The sequence below is a fragment of the Megascapheus bottae genome, chromosome 31 (genome assembly GCF_031878675.1).
Source record: "Megascapheus bottae isolate mThoBot1 chromosome 31, mThoBot2.hap1, whole genome shotgun sequence".
Lineage (NCBI taxonomy): Eukaryota > Metazoa > Chordata > Mammalia > Rodentia > Geomyidae > Megascapheus > Megascapheus bottae.
The window spans coordinates 4841468-4859568 of NC_143539.1; the positions used below are offsets into that span (position 1 = coordinate 4841468).

At 52.3% G+C, this 18101-nt stretch overlaps 1 protein-coding gene across 1 annotated transcript; it reads right to left on the reverse strand.

Annotated features, from left to right (window-relative positions):
- Positions 1 to 225: 225 nt before the first annotated feature.
- On the reverse strand, positions 226 to 17884 carry Relb (RELB proto-oncogene, NF-kB subunit). The gene is made up of 12 exons (XM_090322004.1): positions 17750 to 17884; positions 16898 to 16948; positions 14304 to 14312; positions 12922 to 13241; positions 9338 to 9495; positions 7221 to 7312; positions 6986 to 7117; positions 5889 to 5993; positions 4592 to 4807; positions 4062 to 4130; positions 3855 to 3932; positions 226 to 925 (listed from the first exon to the last, which is right to left on the reverse strand). The coding sequence occupies exons 1-12, from the start codon at positions 17802 to 17804 to the stop codon at positions 543 to 545; spliced, it is 1668 nt and encodes a 555-aa protein (XP_090178130.1). The 5' UTR covers positions 17805 to 17884; the 3' UTR covers positions 226 to 542.
- Positions 17885 to 18101: the final 217 nt, after the last annotated feature.

Genomic DNA, 18101 nt, shown 5'->3' on the forward strand with positions numbered 1-18101 from the left:
GAAGCGGAAGTTGGAGGCGCGCGAAAGGGGGAGGGAGCGTCGCGGCTTAGGCTTCCGCGGGCGCGAGGGCGTGGCCTTGAAGGGCCGCGATGACGTGGGCGTGCGTGCGCCGTGAGTGGGCGTGGCTGTGCCGGAAGGGGGCGGGGCGGGGCGGCTCCGCTGACCCCCAGGCCTTGTTTTTCCACACCCCTCGTAAAGAGCGGAGGCCCCCCCAGGGTTCAAATACTCCTCTTTATTGGGAAGGCTCTCCCCAAACAACCTCCTCTCACCTACAGGGGTGCCGAGGATTTTCCCTCTCCTCCCCTAGGAGCAGTCTCACAATCCGCCCCCCCCACCCCGCAAGGTGGCCACGTGTGTGGGGGTCGCCGGAGGAGCCATGCCTCCCCCATCCTCTCCCCCAACTCGATTTCTCTAATGTGAAATGGGGGCCCGAGGGGAGCCCGTGTTCCCGAGGCTGTTGCCAGCGCTGCAGATGTCCGTCCGGAAGACTGACCCGAGCTGGGCCCGGGTCCGACTCCCCAGCTCTCCCGGCGCCGCCGGGGCTACGTGGCCTCGGGCCCCGGGGACAGGAGGCCGCCCCCGAAGGCCGCCTCGCGGTACTGGTTGGGAAACATGTTGCTGCCCACAAGGCTGGCGGTGCCTCCGTCCCCGAGGCCCGGGGCGGAGTACGAGTCCAGGGTCAGTGGCTCGGGGTCTGGGGACTCGGCCACCGTGGGCCCGGCAAGCGTGGTGCTCGACACGGCGCTGGCCAGGGGCGGCGCCGGGGGCAGCAGGTCCAGCATGGTGAAGAGCGTGGGGGCTGTGGGGTCATAGGTGAAGTCTTCCAGAAGGTCAGGACCCCCGGGGGGTTCCAGGCCCGGCAAGGACACAGCGCTGGTGAAGAAGTCGCTGTCAGGCTGCAGGGCGGATGGAGGGAGGAACAGGCCTGCAGGGAGGAAGGGAGAGAGCTCGCCATGGTGGTTGGTGCAACTTCCAGCCAGGCACTAACTCATCCAGTGATCTCCCTCAGTTCCAGCTGAAGAGAAGGGACTGTCCTGTCACCCTCCCCATTCGGTAAGTGCAAGGAGACAGTGGAGAAAATAATCATCCCCAGCTGTCCTGATGTGGAACCAGGATTGAAGTGTGTGCGTGTGTGTGCGCGCGCACACGCGCGTGTGTGCGCGTGTACTGGGGCCTGAACTCAAAAGACTTTTCTGAAGCCAGGCCTGGCACTAAAGACCATGAGGACAGGACCATCAGATTCTTATCTCCAATTAACCACTAGAAAACCAGGACTGGTGCTGTGGCTCAGGGGTAGGGCCGTAGCCTTGAGCTGAACTGCTTAGGGACAATACCCAGGTCCAGAGTTCAAGCCCCATGACCGACAAAAAAAAAAAAACAACTTTTCTGCCCCTATCTGTTTTTTAGCTTCAGACTTCGAGATCTCAAGACTCCTAAGTAGCTTGGGATTACAGGTATGAGCCACCAGGAACCGGCAAAAAAGACACTTTTTGATGGCTTATATTAGTTACATAGAGGGGACGATTTCATTTATTTAAAAATGTTGTTGGAGGGGCTGGAGCATGGCCTACTGGTAGATCAATTGCCTAGCATGCATGAAGCCCTTGGTTCAATTCCCTGGTAACCACATAAACAGAAAAAGCTGGAAGTGGTCTGTGGCTCAAGTGGAAGAGCTCTAGCCTTAAGAAAGCTCAAAGACAGTGCCCAGGCCCTGAGTTCAAGCCCCAGGACTGGCAAAAAAAGAAAAGAAATGTGGTTGGAGGCTGGCACTGGTGGCCCACGGTTGTAATCCTGCCTATCAGGAAAATGAGATCTGAGGATCGCAGTTCACATCCAGCCCAGGCCAGAAAGTCCATGAGACTTCAGTTAACAGAAAAAGCCAGAAGTGGCAGAGTGGTAGACCACTAACTTTGAATACAAAGAGGCAGGGTGGGGGGTGAGTATTTGAAACCCTGCATCAATGGCTTGGGCATATAATCCCAGCTATTTAGGAGGCTGAGATCTGAGGATTGCAGTTTGGAGTCAGCCAGGGCAAGAAAATTCATAAGGAGAGGCCGGGAGTTTGGCCTAGTGGTAGAGTGCTTGCCTAGCATGCACAAAGACCTGGGTTCGATTCCTCGGTACCACATACATAGAAAAAAGCTGGAAGTGGTGCTGAGGCTCAAGTGGTAGAGCTCTAGCCTTGAGAAAGTCCAAGGACAGTGCTCGGGCCCTGAGCTCAAGCCCAGGACTGGCAAGAAAAAAAAAAAAAAGAAAATTCATAAGGATCTTATCTCTGATTAACCTACCCTCCCCCCCCAAAAAAAAAGGTAGAGCTGTTGCTCAAGTGGTAGAGCACTAGCCTTGAACAAAAACACTATGGGGACAGTGCCTACCTAGGCCCTGCACTCTAGCAAGCAAAAAAATAAATAAAAATAAAAAATTTAAGCCAAGTACAGTGGTGTTGGGGGCCGAGTAATGCCATTCTAATAACTTTCTGCTGAGACCTGTAGTAGGGGTAAACAAATGGACCTCTTTATCCTGCCCACCTGTTGTGTTGATAGGCTCCCGCACCCAATATAAAGAGGGGAGTTTTAGAGAGAGGGAGATTCCTGCCTTGATGAGGCTGCGTGGCGTTTCTGTTCGTGCTCCGGAGAAGCAAGGCTGAGTGCGGGAGGACAGCGGGCCCTCTCCTCTCGCGGCTTGGACTGGTTGGGGTGTGTTTTTCCCATCCCTCCTCAGGAGGGACTGGGGATGAGGGACCCCGACACAGTGGTACGTGTACTCAGTGAAGTAGAGGCAAGGAGGGTCATGAGTTCTAGGTTAGCTCAAGCAAAGTTAGTTCAGTCCTGACACAAAAACAAAAATTATCCATGCCTGCCTGCCAAGCTCAAGGACTTGAGTTCAATGCCCCAGTATGTAAGAGAAAGAAAGTAAAAAAGAAAAATCTGAAGTATGGCTCAAGTTGTATAACATCCAGTAGTTTTGTTTCTTTTGTTTGTTTTTGTCAGTTGTGAGGCTTGAAATCCAGGCCTGGGTGCTGTCCCTGAGCTCTTCAGCTCAAGGCTAGTGCTCTACCACTTGAACCATAGTGCTACTTCCAGTTTTCTGATGGTTAATTGGAAATAAGAGTCTCCCAGACTTTTGTGCCCAGGTTGGCTTTGAACTTCAGATGTCAGCCTCCTGAGTAGCTAGGATTACAGGTGAGAGCCACCGGCACTGGGCTAGCACCCAGTATTTCGGAGTAGTCTCCCATTCATTTACTAGCCAGGTGTAGCCCTGCTTAGTTCCTGAAATCAAGTAAAATAAGATCAGGGAGGTCCCTATGGGGTGGTATGGACATTAACTACATTCAACTATAAAAGCACAGGACCTCCATGGCTCATGCCTGTAATCCTAGCTACTCAGAAGGCTGAGATCTGATGATTGCAGTTCAAAGCCAACCCAGGCACTAAAGACTGTGAGACTCTTATCTCCAATTAATCACTAGAAAATGGGAAGTAGGGCTGTAGATCTAGGGGTAGGGCAATAGCCTTGATCTGAAGAGCTCAGGGACAGCGCCCAGGTCCAGAGTTCAAGCCCCAGGACCCCCCCCAAAAATATATATAAAAACAAAAGTCCAGGACACAGATATACAGGGATTTCCTCCGAAGTGTCCCTCGTGCTCAGAGGACCAAGTTGACAAAGGTCACACTACAGTGGACAGCCCAGCAGAGATCACAGACATGACCTTTCTACTCCCCAAGGCTGGCGTTTCAAGTACTGTGCTCATCTTTGGGCAAACCTTCCACCTCGGGAAGAGGCCAACAAAGCAGGGCTGTCACTTAGTCTCAGCCCATGGCAGGAGATTGAGACTTCCAGGAATTGGGACCTACCTGAGCTATGGCCAGGCAGGAAGTGGTCCAGGAAGGCTGGTTTCTTCTTCCTCCGTTTGCTCTCAATCCCATGGGGGTCTGAGGGAGGCAGAGAAGATGATCCCTTAACTTCCAGAGCGCTCCCTCCCCAGGCTGGGATTAAGTGGGGGGGGGTCTCCACACACACTCCCAGGGACCTGAGTGTGGAAAGGGGTGGAGGGGACAGACCAGAACTACTCAGCTCCCCGAGGACATCTGGCATCCCCCGTTTCCGCTTCTTGTCCACGCCATAGCTGTCTGTTTGGAAGAAACCGAAGGGTACAAAAATGTAAATCATGAGCTGGGAGTTTAGCCTAGTGGTAGAGTGCTTGCCTAGCATGCACAAAGACCCAGGTTCGATTCCTTGGTACCACATACATAGACAAAAGGCTAGCACTCTACTACTTGAGCCTCAGCACCACTTCCAGCTTTTTTCTATGTATGTGGTACTGAGGAATTGAACCCGGGTCTTCCTGCATACTAGGCAAGCACTCTACCACTAGGCCAAACTCCCGGCCCTGCACTTGCTTTTGCAAGCTACTTAAAGCACTCTCCTTCAACTCTCTGACTTAGTCATACTCTTATCTTCAGCCTAGCGATCCCCTCCACCAGTAGCCTCCCTGATTTGAACCCAGGACCAGATGACTCGAGTTGAATTTCGTCAGTAAGCCTGAAGCCCTGGTCCAGGGCTGGTGGGCTGCCCTGGTTGTCATGGTTACCGTGATCCCGGGGCAGGTAGGTGAAGGGCAGGGGCTCGCTGCAGACGCCATCCGTGAGCCGCTGTAGGAAGACATTGACGGTGACTGGCTCTGAGATCTCCAGGTCCTCATAGGGGGGAGTCTTGAACACAATGGCGATCTGCCGGTGCACGTCGGCCTGCGAGAAGTCGGCTCGGCCTTCCCAGGATGGCGTGCTGAACACCACAGAGATGTCCTCTATGGGAGGACAGAGTGTGACAGCTGAGGGAGGGCTGCGGCTGGACTGAACCCCACTCCCTGGGCACCACTGTTTCTGAGGATAAAACTACACTCTGGCCAGGAGCTGGGGGCTCACGCCTGTCATCCTAAATTCTTGGGAGACAGATCTGAGGAGCATGGTTCAAAACCAGCCTAAGCAGGCTGGGAGACTCTTATCTCCCATTAACCACCAGCAAACTGGAAGTGGCAGGCGCCTGGCTGGAGGTTTTCCTATTTGTTTAGAAGAGAGTTGTTTTTCCATTTTGATTTTGAAACCTACGTGAGGCCATGTAGGCAGAGGCACATGAGCTGAAGACATTTGTCCCCTGCCCTTTGTACTCCCCTACTGTCAGAATGTTGTTTTTTCCCACCTCGATCATGGGGCTTCAACTCTGGGCTTGGGGCCCTGAGATCTTCAGCTCAAGGCTAGCGCTCTACCACTTTGAGCCACAGTGCCATATGCTGTTTTCTCACAGTCTTTCATGCCCAGGCTGACTTTGAACTGAGATCCTCAAATCTCAGCCTCCTGAGCAGCTAGGGTTATAGGCGTGAGCCACTAGTACCCGGCTCAGAATCTTTTTTCTTTTGAATTATTTTGTGTCCTGTCCTGGGACTTGAACTAAGGGCATAGGCACTGTCCCTGAGATTTTTTAAGCTGGTGCTCTACCACTTGAGCCACAGCTTCACTTCTGGCTTTTCGGTGGCTAATTGGAGATAAAGAATCTCATAAAATTTCCTGCCCAGGCTGGCTTCAAACCCTGATCCTCAGATCTCCTGAGTGGCTAGGATTATAGGCATGAGCCACCAACGCCAAGCTTATTTTTTTATTTTTTCCAGTAATGAGGACAGAACCAAAGGCGAAAGCTGCACCCCATCCCCTCATCAACATCTGTGCACTTGCACCTCTGGCATGAAAGAGCATAGAAGGAGAAATGCATGCACATTCCCTATCACCTTCGTGCAGATACAGGCATGTGTGTGACCCAGTCTGCTGTGTCTGTCTGACCAAAGTCAGGGTTCTGGGTTCTCCTGCGCCCTGCCAGCTGGTAGCACCCCTCACCTTTCTGCACCTTGTCACATAGCAGGTAGAGCTCCTCCCCACCCGTGCACGGCCCACTCTCCTTGTTAATCCTACAGATTCGCAGCTCTGACGTGTTTGTAGACTCTAGGAAGGAAAACAAGAATTCAGTCATGAAACTTTGCCCGGCGGGCTATAAACTTAGGGGAGATGGAGAAAGACCTAGCCTGGACCCAGCAAGGCCTCCCTATTCAGGTCTGCTGTGAGTCCAAAAGATAAGCCACAGACTTGGGAAGAGGTGGTGGGACCAGGGGTCAGAGGAGGCCCGCAGTGGGAGGTCTGACTAAACACTAGTAGACCCTTGTTTTACTAGCCCTGACCACTCTTCTGTGAACAGTCCCCATTTTGCTTTTCTTTTTTTTTTTTTGTCAGTCCTGGGGCTTGAACTCAGGGCCTGAGCACTGTCCTTGGGCTTTCTCAAGGCTAGAGCTCTACCACTTGAGCCATAGCACCACTTCCAGCTTTTTCTATATATGTGGTAACCAAGGAATCGAACCTGGGTCTTTGTGCATGCTAGGAAAGCACTCTTACCACTAGGCCAAACTCCCACGTCCCCCCCACCTCCGCTTTTCTTTTAAGGGGCCAACACTCACATCAATCATGGGTAGTGGGCAGGACTGAAACCATTCTCTAACTCAGAGATGATCAGAACATCACCACCCTGCTGTCAATGTTGATTGGTCAGGGAGATGCAAATGACCCAAATTGGGTCAATGAGAGAGAGCTTTGAGACTCAGGGCAAAAAGGGTGAGTGAGAGGTTGGAACTAGAGCTTGGTGGTAAGAAAAGATGCTTGCAAAAAAAAAAAATATCTCCTAACAGGAGGCACCAGCAGAAAAATCTGTGAGACTTTTATCTCCAGTGAACTACCAAAAAGCCAAAAGTAGAACTGTGGCTCTAGTCACAGCACCAGCCTTGAGTAAGAAAAGCCCAGAGACAGCACCCAGGCCCTGAGTTCAAGCCCATGGACTGGCACAAAAAGTAAATGACTTCCTGTTTGTAAGTGAGAAGCCCAGGAGGATCTTAATGAACCCTGACCCCCCCCCCACACACACACACACTCACAATGCACACACTCACTCTTGTCATAGACAGGCTCAGAGAGCACAGGGTCCAGGCGGCGCATCTGTCCTTGCTGGTCCCGGTAGGACGCCTGAAAACAGATCCTCACGACATTCATGTCCACCTCCTGATGGTTCTTCAGGGAGCCAGCTGTTGGGGAGACAGGACAGCTGAGGGAGGGGGGGAAGGAGAGGGGACGGTGGGGCAACCAGAGATGTGGGAAGTGGACGAATCACACTGGCAAAGTGCTCACCATTGTAGGGGTCGATGCCCAGCTGAATCTTGCGCTCAATGGCGGCTTCAATCTCCTTCTTCCTGACGCACTGGATGCCCAGGTTATTAAAGCTGAGTGGGGACAGCAGTACCAGCAAGATGGCTCAGACACCCCAGGCTCCCAGCAAAGGGCCCATGAAAGTCTTCACCGGAAATCTTTTTTTTTTTTTCTTTTGTCAGTTGTGGGGCTTGAACTCAAGGTCTAGACACTGTCCCTGAGCTCTTTTGTTAAAGGCTAGCACTCTATCGCTTTTATTTTTTGCTAGTCCTGGGCTTGAGCTCAGGGCCTGAGCACTGTCCTTGGGCTTTCTCAAGGCTAGAGCTCTACCACTTGAACCACAGCATCACTTCCGGCTTTTTTCCTATGTGTGTGGTACCGAGGAATCGAACCCTGGTCTTCATGCATGCTAGGCAAGCACTCTACCACTAGGCCAAACTCCCGGCCCCACACTCTACCACTTTGAGGCATATTGCCACTTCTGGCTTTCTGGTGGTTAACTGGAGATAAACGTCTCATGGACTTTACTTCCTGGGCTGGCTTCAAATGCCAATCTTCTTATCTCAGCCTGAGTAGCCAGGAGGATGACAGGCATGAGCCACTAGCACCAGCCCAAAACATAGGCTTTCTTTTCTTTTCTCTTCTTTCTTTCTTTTCTGCCAGTCCTAGGGTTTAAACTAAGAGCCTGGGCACTGTCCTTGAGCACATCGCTCAGGCTAGCACTCTGCCACTTGAGCCACAGCACCACTTCTGGCTTTTTTGTGTGTATGTGGTAACAAGGGATGGAACCCAGGACTTCATGCATGCTAGGCAGGCATTTTTTTTATCATCCTTTTTTCTTTTTGCCAGTCCTGGGGCTTGAACTCCAGGCCTTGGCACTGCCCTTGAGCTTCTTTTTGCTCAAGGGGAGCACTCTACCACTTTGAGCCACTAGGCAGGCATTCTACCACTAGGCAACTCTCCTGGACCCAAGCATAAACTTTTTTTTTTTTTTTTGGTGGGTCCTGGGGCTTGAACTCTGGGCCTGGGCACTGGCCCTGCGCTCTTCAGCTGAAGGTTACCGTCCTAGTCCTGGGCCTGGGCATTGTGCCTGAGCACTTAGCTCAAAGCTACCATCTTACCCCTGAGCCACAGCTCTAATTCCTGTTTTCTAGCTATTAACTGGAGCTAAGAGTCTCACGGTCTTTAGTGTCTGGGATGGCTTTGAACTGCAATCCTCAGATCCAGCCTCCTCCTCCTCCGTGTGTGTGTGTGTGTGTGTGTGTGTGTGTGTGTGTGTGTATATGTGTCCTGGGGCTTGAACTCAGGGTGGGTTGTATCTGAAGGCTAGTACTCTACCATTTTGAGCCACAGCGCCATTTCTGGCTTTTTGATAGTTCAGTGGAGAGAAGAATCCCACAGACCTTCCTGTCCGGGTTGGCTTCAAACTGTGATCCTCAAATCTCAACTCTGTGAGTAGTTAGGTTTACAGCGTGAGCCACCAGGGCAGGACAAGACCTGGTCTTTAGCTCACTTTGCCCTTTATGAATTTATCTTGAGTAAAAAGGAAAGATTTAAGCCATGTGCTGGTGGCTCACGCCTGTAATCCTAAGTACCCAGGAGACTGAGATCTGAGGATCATGGTTTAAAGCCAGCCTGGGCAGAAAAGTCTGTGAGACTCTTATCTCCAATAAACTAATCAGAAGAATCACAAAGTGGCCATGGCTCAAGTGATAGAGTGCTAGCTTTGAGAAAGCCCAAGGACAGGGCCCAGGCCCTGAGTTCAAGCCTCAGGACTAAACAAAAAAGTCTGGTCTGGAGTCAAAGCCCAGTTCTGATGTGAATCATCTGTACCTAGCTTCTCTCCATGCCTCAGTCTCCCCACAGAAACACAATGGGTATACGAAGACCCAGGTTCAATTCCTCAGTACCACCTAGATAGAAAAAGCCAGAAGTGGTGCTGTGGCTCAAGTGGCGGTAGAGCTCTAGCTTGAGAAAGCCCCAGGTCAGTGCTCAGGCCCTGAGTTCAAGCCCCAGGACCGGCCACAAAACAAAACCAAAAACAGTCTCCATGACTAGAGGAGGGTGAAAGGTCGGGGTCAGAGGTTGAGGTCAAATACCTGTGTCGGGGACTGACTTGAGGTCTTAGTCGCACCCTGCACACGCCGTCTGTACAGTCCTTTCCCACAAGGCTGTGTGGGTGAACCCGATGTGGCCAATCTTTCCATACCAGGCACGCGGTCACTTCCACCTCCCGCAGCCCGCCACAGTCCCGGAGCTGCGCCAAGATAAACATTTGGGCAGGGGTAACCTATCACAGACCCTCTAACTCCACCACACACTCAGGGACTGCCTCGTAGCACCCAGACCTTCTCCATTCAGGTGATGGAAAGGTATCTCCTAGCCAGGTATGGTTGTATATGCTTAGAATCTGAGCACTCAGATGGCTAAGCCAGGAGAATGGAGAGTTCAAGACCAGTCTGTACTGTACAGTGAGATCCTGTCAGAAAAAATAAAAAACCCTAGGCCAAGAGAGTAGCCTAGTGGTATAGTGCTTGCCTAGCAAGAACAAAGACCTGGGTCCGATTCCTTGGTACCACATACACAGAAAAGGCAGGAAGTGGCGCTGTAGCTCAAGTGGCAGAGCGCTGGTTTTTAGCAAAAAGTGTCCAGGGACAGTGCTCAGGCCTTGAGTTCAAGCCCCAGGACTGGCAAAAAAAAAAAAGAAAAAAGAAAGAAGGGACTGGGAGTTTGGCCTAGCGGTAGAGGGCTTGCCTAGCGTGCACAAAGACTGGGTTCATTTCTTTGGTACCACAAACATAGAAAAAAAGCCGGAAGTGGTGCTGAGGCTCAAGTGGTAGAGCTCTAGCCTTGAGAAAAACCCAAGGACAGTGGTGGTCCCTTGAGCCCAAACCCAGGACTGGCAAAAAAAAAAAAGAAAAGTGCTGTTGGCTCACACCTGTAATCCTAGCTACTCAAGAGAATCGTGATTCAAAGCCAGCTGGGACATCAAAGTCCATGAGACTCTTTATCTCCAATTAACCACCAGAAAAGTGTTTCTGTGGCTCAAAGTAGAATGCTAGCCTTGAGCTGAAGAGCTCAGGGACAGCACTGAGAGCCAAAGTTCAAGCCCCATGACTGACAATAACAACAACAAAAATGTAACCAAATATAACAAATTACCCTGGAAGTAGAAGTATGTGGCTTCTGTGGTAGATTGCTAGCCTTGAGTAGAAAAAAGTCAAGCATAGCTAGGAGCGATGGCTTATGCCTATAATCCCAGCTACTCAGGAGGTTGAAATCTGAGGATCAAGTTTTAAAAACAGCCCAGGCACCAAAGTACCTGAGACTCTTATCTCACTAGATAACGGGAAGTGGGGCGAAATCCTTGAGCTGAAGAGCTCAGGGACAGAGCCCAGGTCCAGAGTTCAAGCCCCATGACTGGCAAAAAAAAGAAAAAAGTCAAGCGACAGTGAGTTTAAGTGCCAGTTTATGAGTTTAAGTGCCAGTACTGGTACATACCATATGAAGGAGAAGGGAAAAGAAATTTGTGACGACTGACCGTAGCAAGAGGCCCTGGGTTCTATCCCCAGCACTGCTAAAAATACATATATACAGGGCCAGGAGTTTGGCCTCTTAGTAGAGTGCTTGCTTAGCATGCACAAAGACCTGGGTTTGATTCCTCTGTACCACACACACACACATTCAAAAGCCAGACATGGTGCTGTGAGTCAAGTGGTAGAGCTCTAGCCTTGAGAAAACACAAAGATAGTGCTCATGCCCTGAGTTCAAGCCCCAGGACTGTAAAAAATAATAATAAAGTAAAATAAAATAAAATACATACCTACATACATACAATCTTTTTCTCAATAAGAAGTTTGGAAAACGTGAAGCCTACAACTTAAAACTATTCAGCAATATATTATTCTAGATTTCCAGATGGTCAGCTTAAGCATTCAAGGCCAGCCTGGGCAGCGCTGAACTAAATAATTCAGTGGTGCAGTGCTTCCCTCTAGAGGCTGGAGAGGGTATGGAGGTTGATTGATGTTGGGTGATAAGGAGCCTGGGGGGGATCTGTCATTTCCCACACAACCAACCAGTGTCATCCAAAACTTCTAAGTGTGCTGTTAAAAATGGTCAGATTTGGGTTGGGAATGTGGCTTTAATAGTAGAATGCTTGTTTAGCATGCATGAAGCCCTTAGAATAGAATCCTCAGTATCACATACATAAAAAAAACAATAGCGGCGCTGTGGCTCAAGCAGTAAAATGCTAGCCTAGAGCAAAAGAAGCTCAGGGACAACACCCAGACCCAGAGTTCAAGTCCCACTGTTAGAGGGGAAAAAAAATCAAAGTTCTAATTGCTTTGGAGGCTGAAATTTGAGGATCACAGTTCAAAGCCAGCCTGGGCAGGAAGTCCCTGAGACTCTTCAGTTAATTACTAGAAAATTGGAAGTGGTGCTGTATTTGAGTATTTGAGTGCTAGCCTTGAGAAGAAAAACTCAGGGACAGTGCTCAGGCCCTGAATTCAAGCTTTTATTTTATTTTATTTTGGTTGGAAGCCGGATGCTTGGTGGTTCATATGTATAATCCTAACTACTCAGGAGACTCAGAATCAGGGTTCAAAACCAGCCTGGGGAAAGAAGCTGTGAATCTCTTATCAGTTAACCGCCAAAAAGCTGGAAATGAACCTGTGGCTCAAGTGGTAGAGGAAAAGCCAAGTGAAAGCCAAGTTCTGTGTTCAACCCCTAATACTAGCACGTACATATGCCAGCACAGCTGTTAAATAACAGAAGTTGGATTTGAATCCAGGCTCTGATCTTTAGGCCTGGCCTATGGACCAGGTGGAACTGATATAGTCTGTGTGTGTGTGTGTGTGTGTGTGTGTGGTGTGTGGATCGTGGAGCTTGAACTCGGCCTGGGTGCTGTCCCTGAGCTCTTCTGCTCAAGGCTATGTCCCTACCCCTGGGCCTAGGTGTTGTCCCTGAGCTCTTCAGCTCAAGGATACCATCCTACCCTTGAGCCAAGCCCCACTTCCCATTTTCTAGAGGTTAATTGGAGGTAAGAGTCTCAGGTTTTTTTTTTGCCTGAGCTGGCTTTGAACCTTGCTCCTCAAATCTCAGCCTCCTGAGTAGCTAGGATGACAGGCGTGAGTCACTGTGCCCAGCTGATACCGTCTTTACTAGCAAGTATAATTTCACGAAGACCAGGAAGGAGGCCCTTCCTTGGAATGAACTTTTGTGCCATTTGTGTGTGTGTGTGTGTGTGTGTGTGTGTGTGTGTGTGTGTGTGTGTGTTTGAGACTGGGCAACAATGAACTTATGCAGCTCAGGTTCACCTTGTACCTCAGGCTAGCCTTGAACTTGCTTAGTAGCCCAGGTTGGCCTTGAACTCTAGTCCTTCGGCCTCCTCCTCCTCCTCCTCCTCCTATATTGCTAAGATTACAGTTGCACCACCACGCCCAGCCCTTTACTACTTTTTGGGTTTGGCCATAGGTGGTACTACATGTCCTGGCTCAAGGACAGCAAGAATGAGAAAGCCAGGTACAGTGAAGTCCTGGCTCAAAACCCCGCCCACCTCAAGCCACGCCCACCACATCTAAGGCCCGCCCACCGCCCCCAAGTCCCGCCTCCACCCACACTCTCACCTATCATCACCCGTAGTCCGGCCCCCGGCCCCGCCCACCCTCCACCCCGCCCCGCCCACCTCGATGGCGGGCAGCGTCTTGCTGGCCTCCGTGCTGCTCTCGCCCAGGATGCTGCCGGCCGAGCGGCCCTCGCACTCGTAGCGGAAGCGCATCCCGCGCTGCTTCGGCTGCTCGGTGATGACCAGGTGCGGCCGCGGGCCGGGCCCCGGCGCGGGCGGGACCAGACGGCTGTGGGCGCAGCCCCAGGGCGGCGGCGTGGCCGGGCTGGGCGGTGCGGCGGGGCTCACGGTCACGGTGCTCAGCGCCGCCGCCCCGCGGGGCACCAGCTGGGCCCCCTCCAGGCCGAAGCCGTTCTCCTTGATGTACTCGTCGATGATCTCTGCGGGGCGGCGGGGACAGCGGGCTGAAACCCGGGCCTCGCCAGCCTGCTGTGCTTCCTGAGGGCGGGCCGCAGCCCCCCACCCCCCTCCCCATAGACTGACACCCGGGGTCTCCGCCCCCCCATTCCTCTCCTCCCCCACCCCCTTCATCGCTGCCCTTCCCGCCCTAAGGCTCCCGAATCCACCAGGCCAGCCCCACCTGGACGCAGGAAGGGCCCTGACCCTAAGGCTGTGAGGGTGGCTGCTCTGCTTGGCCTGAACCCCTATGGGGTACTGGGGGCCCCTCTGCAAAGGCTGACTTCATTGCTGCATGATCCTTTCATTCGGTTCCGTCTAGGATGTCATCATTTCTGGTTTGGGGTGTTGTTTCGTTGTTGTTGCTCTTGTAAGACTTGAGATTTCAGTGTAGAGCCCCTTGCTAGCTAGGCAAGTGCTTATTAACTTGGCTCTTCAGACGGAGTGTGGTGTGTGGTTTTTGCTTTTCTCTTTTTCTTCTTTCAGTAGCCTACCTCCACCTCCCACTTAGCTGGGATTCCAGGACTGGAAACATCACGGCTGGCTTGTTTTTGTGACAAGGTCTGTGATCTGGGCTGGCCTTGAACCTTGCTTCTCCTATCTCTGTTTCTGTTAGTCCCCTGTAGCTACAATCAGATCACAGCCCTGCCCCACCCTCAGCCTACTTTGCTTTGAAGGCATTTCTTTTGTCCTGATGGTCTTGAATGCAAAGAGCAGGCCTCCTTTATTCAGCCTCTCTGGGGTAACTTTACCCTGTTCACTCATTCCTTGGCCTTTCAGTGTTCACAGTCCTGAGGCCTCCTGCACCTGGAGGGCTGGATTCCTAGTATTCTAAAAACAGTGCCTGGCACTCAGTGAGCTCAGTGACCTCTACCAATGGTGGCAGGGTGACCCACTGTCCCAGTGACCCTGATAGCCTGATGCCCACTGAATGGACAAGCCCTGAAGATCCTACTATGACCTCACCCTCACCAACCCAAGAAGCCCTGGACTCCCCTCTAGCAGCGTCCTGTTAGCTTCCCAGCCACCTCCGTCTAGATACTCACCCAATTCATCTGTGGAAGGAAGGGGGGGGGGAGAGAAAGAAAGAGAGATGAATTCAGAGTGGCCATCACCGGTCTTCTTCCAAGGAAGTTCCCCTCTCTGTCTGATCCGTAACCCTTCCCCCTTCCTCCATCCTGGGGAAACCTTTGGGCCACTCACTGGGGTGCCTTCCAGGGCCCTTTCCCCTTCTGGGCCAAACTCCCTTACATCCACAAGGCTGCGTGCACTGCACCCCAATCTGTTTTCACATCCTGGATTCGCTCTTGTTTCCAGGAAGGCAGAGCGTCAGAGCAATATTGGAGGGGGTGAGGAAGCCCCAGCCCTGAAAGGGGCTGTAGGAAATCAAAACCAACCTCCCATCATTCCATAGTCAGGACCTCGAGCCCAGAGGGAGCCAGCAGGTACTGGAGTCACACAGCACAGCAGGCAGCCTGGGTGTATGCCCCACCCAGGCTAGCTTTGAAGGCCACTGGCTGGCACCTGATCTGGAAGGACCTGCCTGCTGAACTTGGCCGGATCTGTTCTTCTCCTGCCTTGGGGAGTGGCTTCAAACAGCCAGAACTTTGCCCCCTGGAAGGCAGCTTTCCTTACACCCCTTTTATCTGGATCTGGGAAGTGAGTGGGTACCAAGGTTCTCATCTGGCAGAGGAGATACTGAGGCAGGGGGAGAATGCCTGGAGGGTGCTGTCAGGGACATCAGATCACTTGAACTTGGAAAAACTTTTTTTTTTTTTTTTAAAGACAGGAACTATTGGCTGAGAGTTTGGCCTAGTGGTAGAGTGCTTGCTTAGCATGCATGAAGACCCAGGTTCAATTCCTCAGTACCACATACATAGCAAAAAGCCAGAAATGGTGCTGTGGCTCACGTGGTAGATTCTAGCCTTGAGAAAACCCAAGGACAGTGCTCAGACCATGAGTTCTATCCCCACGACTGGCAAAAAAAGGAGGGGGGGTCTGGGAGTTTGGCCTAGTGGTAGAGTGAGTGCTTGCCTAGCATGCACAAACTCCTAGGTTTGATTCCTCAGTACCACATACTTAGAAGAAAGCCAGAAGTGGTGCTTTGGCTCAAGTGGTAGAGCTGAAGCCTTGAGAAAACCCAAGGATAGAGCTCAGGCCCTGAACCCAAGCCCAGGACTGGCAAAAAAAAAAAAAAAAAAGACAGGAACTATTGGTCAAGGCTATCTATGTTGTTCAGGCTGGCCTGGATCCTCTGACTTCAGACTCCTGAGTGAAGGGACTACATACAGCTGTGCACAACCACACCTGGATGGAATACTGTCCTTATAAACATCTGTACTAGACAAAACAAGGGACTCAAAGACAGATTTTTTTTTTTTTTGCGGGGGGGAGGGGTGCTCAAGAGGCTCCCAGACAGCAGAGGAAACTACATCAGGGGCAGCAGTGCAGTCTTGTCTTTGCTTACTTGCTAGTTGTGTGGCTTTAGCCATTACCTTTTGTTTCTGTATTTTTTAAAAATTGGGGTAAGGTGGCAGACAGTACTGAAGACTGAACTTAGGGCCTTGTACTTGCTAGGCAAATGACCTACGACTTGAGGCCCACCACATTCTGTTAACTTTTTGTTTCAGACAGGATTCCAGCTTGCCTGGGACTATAATTCTTACTTTTGTTCCTGAGTAGCTGGGATTACAGGCATGGATTAACATGTATGACCTACATTATCAGTATTATTTTTCCTTCTTTTGGTGCCAGTACTAAGACTTGACCTCATTCCAAATCTTGTTAGGCTTGGTTCACTCACAGCTGGTGTTCTACCACTTGAGCCATATCTCAGTCCAGCATTTTGCTGGCTAATTGCTATCCACAGATAACAGTTCTGTGGATTTGCCTGCACAGATTGATTTTGAATCTCAATTCTCAGATCCAGCCTACAGAGTAGCTAAGAGTAGAGAGTGTAATTCTTGGGAACTTCCTCAAAATGCAAGCTCTCAGAGCCCATTGCAAACCTACAGAGCCAGAAACTCTAGATACAGGGCCTCTTGATCTGTCTTAATGAGCCCTTTGGGTGATTCCAATGCATATGGTTTAATTAATGAATGAAGCTGATGCAAATGTTATATTCACTGTAATACTTATTACCATAATCATTTTTTTCGATAGTGCTTGGGTTTGAAAGAGCCTTCATGCTTACTAGACAAGTGTTTTTACTACTTAAGCCACACCCCCAGTCAATCTTTTTTTTTTAGTTTGGTTTTCAGGTAGGTTCCCAGTCATCCTCCTATTTCTTCCTCCTATGTTTGCCTATATCAATGTATTGAAAATCCCATTCCCCTCGCCCCCAAAAAGAAAGAACTGATATTTTGGCCATTGTAGAGACAGGAAAGCTGAGGGATGGGAAAGCAACTTATAGACATTGTTGGATGAGGCATGGTTGCATGGGCACCAAATTATCCTCTTGGAGTATAAGTAGTTGAAGCTCCTCACCTCCAGAAAGTAGGGATAACCAGGCTAGCTTAACAGAGCATAGCAGGTCACAGCCTATCAAGGTGAATCCCTCAGCCAGAGATGTGCCCAACCCATCTCCACAGGGACTCCCCCAACCCCATGTCCCACAAACAGGTGGGCAGGGAATGCTCACCTGTGGTCCTGGAAATGCCCAGGGAGATCGAGGGGAGGTCACCACTGGATCCTGCAAGAAGGAGGTAGTTCTCAGGGAAGGAGGGTCACCAGAGAATCTGCAAGGCCCCACCTCCTTCTTCCCTTCGCCCCGCCCCCTGGGAGGATCAGGTTCCTCCTGCTGACCATACATTTCAGACTTAATTGTTTCGGCCATTCGTCCCCACCTTCCTCGCTCCGGATCTGCTCTGTCCCCCTTTTAGGCTTGGACCTGAGGGGCTCCTTAACAAAACTTGGTCACGGCAGACCCGCTCCTTCCCAGCATCAGGCCCCGGCCTCCGTTTTTCAGAGCCCTCCATTCATCATCACCTCTAGCCCGTTAGCCACGCCCCTCGTACCTCAGGGCCAGGCCCCGCCCCTCCGACCCGCTAGTTTCTCTGCGTTAGGCCCCGCCTCTTCTCAGGGCCAGGCCCCGCCCCTCCGACCCGCTAGTTTCTCTGCGTTAGGCCCCGCCTCTTCCCAGGGCAGGTCCCGCCCCTTCTCCCTCTCCGAGCCTGGCCACGCCCCACCCCCCCAGGAGCAGCTCTCGCTCCTCCCCACCGGCACCGGGCCCCGCCCCCTCCGCGGCCTCAGGGGCAGGCCCCGCCCCCTCCCCACTCCCCCGCGGGACGTCTCGGCGGTACCTCGGCCGGACACTTCGCCCGCACGGCCCGCCGGCTTCCTTCTCGCACGGTGTCCCCGCCGCCCTCACACGCCCCGCGCCAAATCCCTTGGGCGCCGCTAGAAACCCCCGCCTTGCCTCTGGACACCCCCGGAACTCCCGCACCTCCGGCCCCGCCCAAGACTTCTTCGGGGGAACCTCAGCTCCGCTTACCAAAGGCCCCCAGCTCCGGCGCAGCGGGCGTTCTGACGACGCGGCGACTCGGCATGGCCCGACCGGAGGGGACCGACTGCTCGGAGACCGGCCCAAAGCGAAGCTCACACGAGGGCGGGCCGGGCGGCCGGGCGGCACAGCCCGCGGGGGAATGGCGGGTCGCACGAGCCGTGCAGGGACTGGGAACCGCGGGCCGGGCTGGACGCGCGGCGCCCCGGGCTGCGGGGGGCGCCGGGCCGGCGGGCGGGCGACGGGCGGGGGCGGGGCGGCGGAATTCCCCGGCGCCGCCAGCCCGCGCGCTCATTGGCTCACACCCCGCCGTGACATCACGGCAGGGAAACGGGAAAACCCC

Excerpts from the sequence above, each read along its gene's own strand:
- Relb (XM_090322004.1), bottom strand. The coding sequence starts at position 17,804 with ATGCCGAGTCGCCGCGTCGTCAGAACGCCCGCTGCGCCGGAGCTGGGG. Across the intron at positions 9,496-12,921 it reads AGACGCTGCCCGCCATCGAG|CTCCGGGACTGTGGCGGGCT; the intron begins GTGGGCGGGGCG and ends ATCTTGGCGCAG. Across the intron at positions 926-3,854 it reads CCTGCCTGGCCATAGCTCAG|GCCTGTTCCTCCCTCCATCC; the intron begins GTAGGTCCCAAT and ends TCCTCCCTGCAG.